The sequence below is a fragment of the Acomys minous genome, assembly GCF_964271855.1.
Source record: "Acomys minous genome assembly, chromosome: 13".
NCBI lineage: Eukaryota > Metazoa > Chordata > Mammalia > Rodentia > Muridae > Acomys > Acomys minous.
Genome location: NC_140495.1, coordinates 14,407,294 through 14,414,314, shown reverse-complemented (window position 1 = coordinate 14,414,314; position 7,021 = coordinate 14,407,294). Strand labels below are relative to the sequence as shown.

Here is a 7,021-nt window from a genome sequence, read left to right as displayed (position 1 = left end):
CCCAGCTAACACCACGTTGGACACTGCATCTCCATCACTCAACATCCAACGCTGCTCTGTGTGCTTGAGGACCATATCCTACTCAGGGACGCACAGCTCTTTGTGATGGCAAAGGTAGGTGCAGCCTAGGGCCTGGGTTGGCCTCTTCACTGAGTACCTCAGTAAGGTATTCCTCTGTCACCACGGGCAGCTCAGTTCCCAGCAGCACTGGTCTTGGGCTTGTGCCAAGCCTGTATGGGTGTCGCTAGTGGAGATCTTAATTAATACTGGGTAATTACCAGGTAGTGTTTAACCATCTCAAACACCTTTCAGGCTCCCTCCCACATCGACAGCTAATCAGTTGCTGGCTGGTTCTGGGAGGCTGAGGGAGGGGTGTATTCTCACTGGGTCTTTGGCCAGCACCTAGGCTGTGGCTGGACACCCCAGGAAGGTTTGTTCTAGTCAAGTTCGGTGATAGGAGGGAGCAAGTTGGGTAACAGCCTGGCCTCTCCAGTTCACCTCTGCCCTCTTCCCAGAAGCAAAAGATAACAGTGCTCAACTTCACCAAATAGTGTGGCTCAGGGCCCAGGGGTGAGAGTGGGGAGGAGGGAAGAGTCTATACAGACCGGAAGACCAGGATGGAAGTGTCCAAAAAAGGAACAAGCCGGAAGGTCTGCCCAGCTCCAGGCCGTACTCCCTTTCCTCGCTGCCCACAGTTGGCTGAGTGAGCTTTCAGAAGGGCAGTTTCTCTGCTAAAGTTCCCAGATGACTATCTCACTGAAACTGTTACTTCCTACAGAGCCTCCCCCTTTTGACATCTCAGGACCTAGTTCTAGACTCCATAGGGGCACCGTTCTACCTGTCAGTCAAGGTGGTCCCGACTTGACCAGGTCTTTGTTCTCCAGATCTGCCTCTGGGCGAGTCCTGTTCAGTACTTGGGGTTAGCATTAATGGCATTCCCTAGAGTGAACCCTCTGGTCCTCAAGGGGAGGTGGTCCTGTGTCACGTCAGTGTCCTGGCACTCCGTTGAGAGGAGGCTCTGAGCACGTTCTGAAAGCATAAGTGAAAGGTCTTTGTGACCGGGCGAGACGCACTAACCAGCCCGCCTCTCAGCTGGGCTACTCTTTCCTCGTCTCCGGGGCCTCCCGCACCTTGACCATGGTCTGCTCCAAGAGCGGGTGGCTCGGCGGCGCACGCGCACTGTGGGCCAGCTCTCGGCGGGGACGCGCACGCCCGCGGCCGCGTGCGTCACAACCCGGGCGCCTGCCGCGCCCGTCCAGCTCGCCAGCCCGTCGGTCCCCGCGGCGGCGGCGGCGGCGGCGGCGGCGGCGGGGGCTGCGGCCGGGTGACAGCAGCGGCGGTGCCAGGCTGGCTTGGTAGCGGAAGGGTCGCGCGGCCCGCACAACAAACGCACACCGGGGCGAAAGAAGGCGCGAAGCGAGGAAGGCCGAGGCGGGCCGCGCGGGAGACCGCGGGCGCCGAGTGACAGGCCGGCGTGAGGGAGCGCGCAGGTTGCAGCCGCCGGCGGCCCCGACCCGCCGGTCCCCTCGGCCGTCGCCGGTATGAGCCACATCCATATCCCGCCGGGGCTCACGGAGCTGCTACAGGGCTACACCGTGGAGGTGCTGCGGCAGCAGCCGCCCGACCTCGTCGACTTCGCGGTGGAGTACTTCACACGCCTGCGCGAGGCCCGCGCCCTGGATACAGACTCGTTCATCGCCACCCCGACGACCTTTCACGTGCGGGAGTCCAGCTCGGTCGCCGTCGTCGAGGAGGACGAGGAGAGCGACTCCGACTCGGACGAACTGGACCTGGAAGGTAGGCGGGCGGGCCAAGGCCGAGGTGCGGTGTGGGCACCTAGCGAAGGGTCCAGGGAGGGACCCGAGGGCCGACCCGCGGGGCTGAGGGCGCAGCGCCCGGCCTTGCCCTGGGCGGAGACCCGAGAGCTTGCCAGGCGAGCTGCTTGGGTTCCCCCGGCGTGTGCCGGTTCCAAATTGAGCTCCGCGGTTCTCTGAGCCCGAGCGTTCACAGAGAGTGATTTGTCAGATTCAGCCTTGAATGAAGCGTGCGCGTTCTTTGGTCCGCGTGGTGGCGCGGAGCTTAAGTCGGTCCCGCCAGAAGCTGCTTTGCCTCTGCTTTAGACCCCCCCCCCATAAGCCTGAGCACCCGCACCCCGAAACTCGTCCGGAGTAAGCAGAATGATAACTTCATTTGCAAAGAATTCAGTTTGAGAAGAGTTTCTGCGGAAAACTTTTTTTTTTTTGAGATGAGGTGGGTAGCCTTGATTAAAACAGGAACTTAGTAGGTAGTTCAAGCTGGCCTCGTACATGTGGCGATCTTCAGGCCTCTACCTCAATGAAAACCTTGTAAGCTTACACATGAAAGAGGGAAGAGGAGCTGAAACCCCTCCCTGAGTGCTGTCACTCACATTCAACAGTTGAACCTCCCCCGCCCCCGTACTGTCACTCACATTCAACAGTTGTCATTATTTTTCACCGATGTTTCATCTTTATGTTTTTCCCATCTTCCTTTGCTTAAGTATTTAAAGGAAATTTCAGTTAGGCCATTTTATCCCTGCTCAGTTAATCATTCATTTCTTCCTCCTTTCTCCTCCTCCTCTTCTCCTTTAATATAATCGTTTACAATTTAGAAGTTTAAAATTTGTATATGGTCACAACAGTTGAGTCAAATCGGTGAGCATAATCAACACCTTCTTTAGTGTATTGGTTGCAGGGAAGTATGCAAGTAGCATTCTGCTCATTTGATTTAAGTCACGATGTTAAGGAACGGGACTGGAGAGATGGCTCAGTGGTTAAAGAGCGCCGTCTGCTCTTCCAAAGGACCCAGGTTCAATTCCCAGCACCCACATGGCAGCTCACAACTGTAACTCTAGTTCCCAGGGATCTGACACCCTAACACCAATGCACATAAAGTAAAGTTAAATAAATTGTATTTTTTAAAAAGATGTCAGCCAGGCGGTGGTGGCGCGCGCCTTTAATCCCAGCACTCGGGAGGCAGAGGCAGGCGGATTGCTGTGAGTTCGAGGCCAAACTGGTCTACAAAGGGAGTCTAGGACAGCCAAGGCTACACAGAGAGACCCTGTCTCGAAAAACGAAAAAAAAAAATAAATAAATAAAAGACATGCCTTTAATCCCAGTGCTCGGGAGGCAGAGGCAGGCAGATCGCTGTGAGTTCGAGGCCAGCCTGGTCTACAAAGCGAGTCTAGGACAGCCAAGGGTAACACAGAGAGATCCTGTCTCGGAAAAAAAAAAAGATGTCAAGAAGCAATTTTACTTTCTGGTTGTTTTCAATTATGCTTTATTAACTTAATAGCGTTAGTCTGCCTTTTATAAATTTTTATTTATTTTAATTAATTACTTTGTTTTTTAAAACAAGTGCTCACTATGTAGCCTTGGATGGCCTAGACCACGTTGGCCTTGACCTCATGCAATCTGCCTGCCTCTGCCTCTTGGGTGGTGCTGGAATTAAAAATGTGTATCCCATGCCCAGCACCTGCAGGTTTATTTTTGATTATATGTTTGAATGTATACTGACTGCTGTATTCGGGAGCTCTCGGAGGTCAGAAGAGGACATCTGATCCCCTGGACTGAAGTTACATAGAGGTGGCTGTGCTCCACCGTATGGGTGCTGGGAATTGACACAGGGTCCTGTGGTAGAGCCGCACTGAGTCATCTCACTAGCCACGTTTATTTTTTAAGTTTCAGCACTGAGCTATATCCCTCTCTTCAAATATTTAATGAGTATAGGACTTCTACTTGGAATAATAACATTCTGGAGTTGGACGGTGGTAATGTTTCTCATTAAATCTAGCTCTTGGGTCTTCCTCCCCCCCCCCCTTTTCCTTTGTGTGTGTGTGACTCCAAAGTGAAGTGATCCACCCTCTTTAGCCTTCCTGGACTGTTGTTGTACTTGGCCTTCTGTTTCTGGTTTGCATTCCAATATTCTTTTTTTCTTTTCTTTTCTTTTCTTTTCTTTTTTTTTTTTCAAGACAGGGTTTCTCTGTGTAGCCCTTGCTGTCCTGGACTCATTTTGTAGACCAGGCTGGCCTCTAACTCAAAAAGATCTGCCTCTGAGTGCCGGGATTAAAGGTGGGGGACACTGTGCATTCCAATACTCCAACTGTTCCATTATTTGGATATGCCACACTGTATCATCAGTTAATGGCCATTTAGGTTTTCTGTTTTATAAGGAGAGTGAATGTGCTGCTCTAAATTCTAGTGCATATTTACCTTTGTGGGTGTGTATTTTCATTACTCTTGAGTATATACCCTGAAATATCAAGCCCTCCCTCCTTTTTTCCCTTACATATAGAGCTTGGCAGCTGAGCTCAGGCCTGAACTTTCTATCCACCTGCCTTAGCCTTACCAGTGCTAATATTGAAGACTTGCACCAGTACTCCAGGCCCAGGTTCCTTTTGTCCTCTTTTTGTTTTCTTTTTTAAGACAGGGTTTCTCTTTGTAGCCTGGCTGTCTTGGAACTCAATCTGTAGACCAGGCTGGTCTTGAACTCAAGATATGCCTGTCCTGCCTTCTGAGTGCTGGGATTAAAGTTGTGAGCCACCACTCCCGGTTTATCCCTCCCCTCCCCTCCCCTTCCTTCCCCTCCCCTCCCCTCCCCTCCCCTCCCCTCTCCTTCCCGTCCCTTCCCCTCCCCTCCACCCCCACCCCTCAGACAGGGTTTCTTCGTGTAGTCCTGGCTGACCTGGAACTCACTCTGTATACCAGGCTAACCTTCAACTCAGTTCTACCTGCCTTTCCCTCCCCAGTGCTGGGATTAAAATTGTGTGCCACTACTGCCCAGCCTCTTTTTCTTTCTTTTAGCAACTCAAATGTAGATTATAGGAAATAGATTTATTAAGGAACTGAAAAATAACTCCTTTGAGTCGGAAAGGGTTCAAGGAAGAATTACCCCCCAAACTACTCTATCTTTTTTCCCCTTAGATGGGTCTCAATATATAGCTTTGGCTGTTGTGGAGCATGCTGTGTTGGCCAGAATGTCCTGGAGCTCACTGAGATTAAACACTAGGGGGGCAGGGCCCATGCTGGGACAGACAATTTTCTTAAGTGGTTACCATTTTACATTGGAGCCCCTAATGTGTTGAGGATTCTGATTTGTTCATATCCATTGTGGCTCTGATTTGTATTTCCCTAATAATGGCTAATAATGTTTGCCGAGCACCTTAGTGTAGGTTTGGAGGATTATCTTTAGATCCTCAATTTCTTCCCCCGCCCCATATTTAAAAAAAAAAATTGGGGGGGGGGGGTAAAAGCTATTTATGTGCTGAGCATAGTGGTGTACGCCTTTAATCCCAGCACTCAGGAAGCAGAGGCAGGCAGATCTCTGGGTTCTAGGACAGCCAGGGCTATGTAGAGAGATTCTCTAAAAACAACAACAGCAAATTAAAAATTTTTAAATTAGATTTGGGGGGGTAATAGTAATTGCTAATAGATAGGATTTTTAGATACTTATATTTAGTGAGGTGTTTCCCTCTCTTAATAGTAGGGCTTAAACCTAAGACATCATTCCTGCCAAACACAGGCTATGTCACTACTGTACCCCTAGCTCCTGATATTGGGAGTCAGATGATAACTTATGGAAGTTGGTTCTTTCCTTCTGCCCTGTGGGTCCCAGGGTTCAAACTACGATTTTCAGCCTTGGCATCAAGTGCCTTTACCCGTTGGATGAGCTACCTGATAGCTCTTACTTCATCCATTTATTATTAGTGTGTTATCACTGGTGTGTACACACGCACACACACACCATGGCTGGCCTGTGGAGGTCAAAGGGCAACTCTTCCCACCATGTAGATCTAATGGGTTGAACTGAGACCCTCAGGCTTGTTGGAAAGTGCTAAGAAGCCAAAAATGGTGATGAACACTTATAATCCCAGCATTTAAGACAGGACTGTGAGTTTAAGGTAAACCTGGTTACATAAATAGACCCTCTTTTAAAAAAATTATTTTGAGCTGAGTGGTGGTGGTGGTGGTGGTGGCGGCGGCGGCAGCGGCGGCGGCGGCGCACACCTTTAATCCCAGCACTCATGAGGCAGAGGCAGGTGGATCTCTGTGAGTTCAAGGCCAGTCTGGTCTACAAAGTGCGTTCAAGATAGTCAAGGTTACCCAGAGAAACCCTGTCTCAAAACAACAACAACAACAACAAAAAAGGCTGGAGAGATGGCTCAATAGTTAAGACCACTATCTGTTCACCCAAAGGACCCAGGTTCAGTTCCCAATACCCACATGGCAGCTCACAACTGGCTGTAATTCCAGTTCTAAGGGATCTGAAAGTTTAATACATTATTGTTATTATGAGAGGGGGGGAGAACACAGAAGTCTGAGATGGAATAACTGGTCTTAGTCCCCTTCGATGAGTTCATGACAGACGTGGGGGCTTGGGGGGAAATATTTTGAATAATTCAAGTAAGTAGTATCCTCATGTAAAAGTCTCTCTCTCTCTCTCTCTCTCTCTCTCTCTCTCTCTCTTTTAAAGTATCTCATCTTACACACACACAAAAAATAGCTCAAACATGCTGAAGACCTGGATGCAATATCTGAACTATATATAATTCTTAGGAAAAACCAGAAGTGCTAATCAGCCCCTTCCCCCCTTGGCCTTGAACTTACTGTAGCCAAAGATGACCCTGAAGTTGGGATGCTCTTGCCCCTACTTCTAGTGTTTGGATTACAGGCATGAGCCACTACCTGGTTTTCCACTTTTTTTGTTGGTTTTGTGAGTTCTGTTCTTAGGGGACACATTATTGAGGCTTCATGTTTGTTGGCTCCATGACCATTAATAAGTAGAGGATTTGTCTTGTTGTTTCAATCCAAGTGTCCAGTGCAGTGTCTCTGCTTACAAAACAGAAACTGTCCTGCTGGGCAGCGTTCTAGAGTTCTTTTGTTAGATCTTCAGATAATTCTGAGTTTGGTTAATTTCAGTTCACACCAGATTTTGAAAATGGCTTGTATGCTGGGTGTGGTGATGCACACTTGTAACCCCAGAGGCAAAGAGTTTCATAAATTTG

General features: G+C 49.5%; 1 protein-coding gene across 1 annotated transcript in view; it reads left to right on the top strand.

The window, feature by feature from the left end:
- The first annotated feature begins 1,222 nt into the window (after positions 1–1,222).
- Positions 1,223–7,021, top strand: part of PRKAR2A (protein kinase cAMP-dependent type II regulatory subunit alpha) — a 55,802-nt gene continuing 50,003 nt past the window's right edge. The window contains exon 1 of the mRNA XM_084752717.1: positions 1,223–1,797. Coding sequence (XP_084608843.1) covers positions 1,542–1,797 — 256 coding nt within the window. The 5' untranslated portion in view covers positions 1,223–1,541. The remainder of the gene's footprint in view (positions 1,798–7,021) is intronic.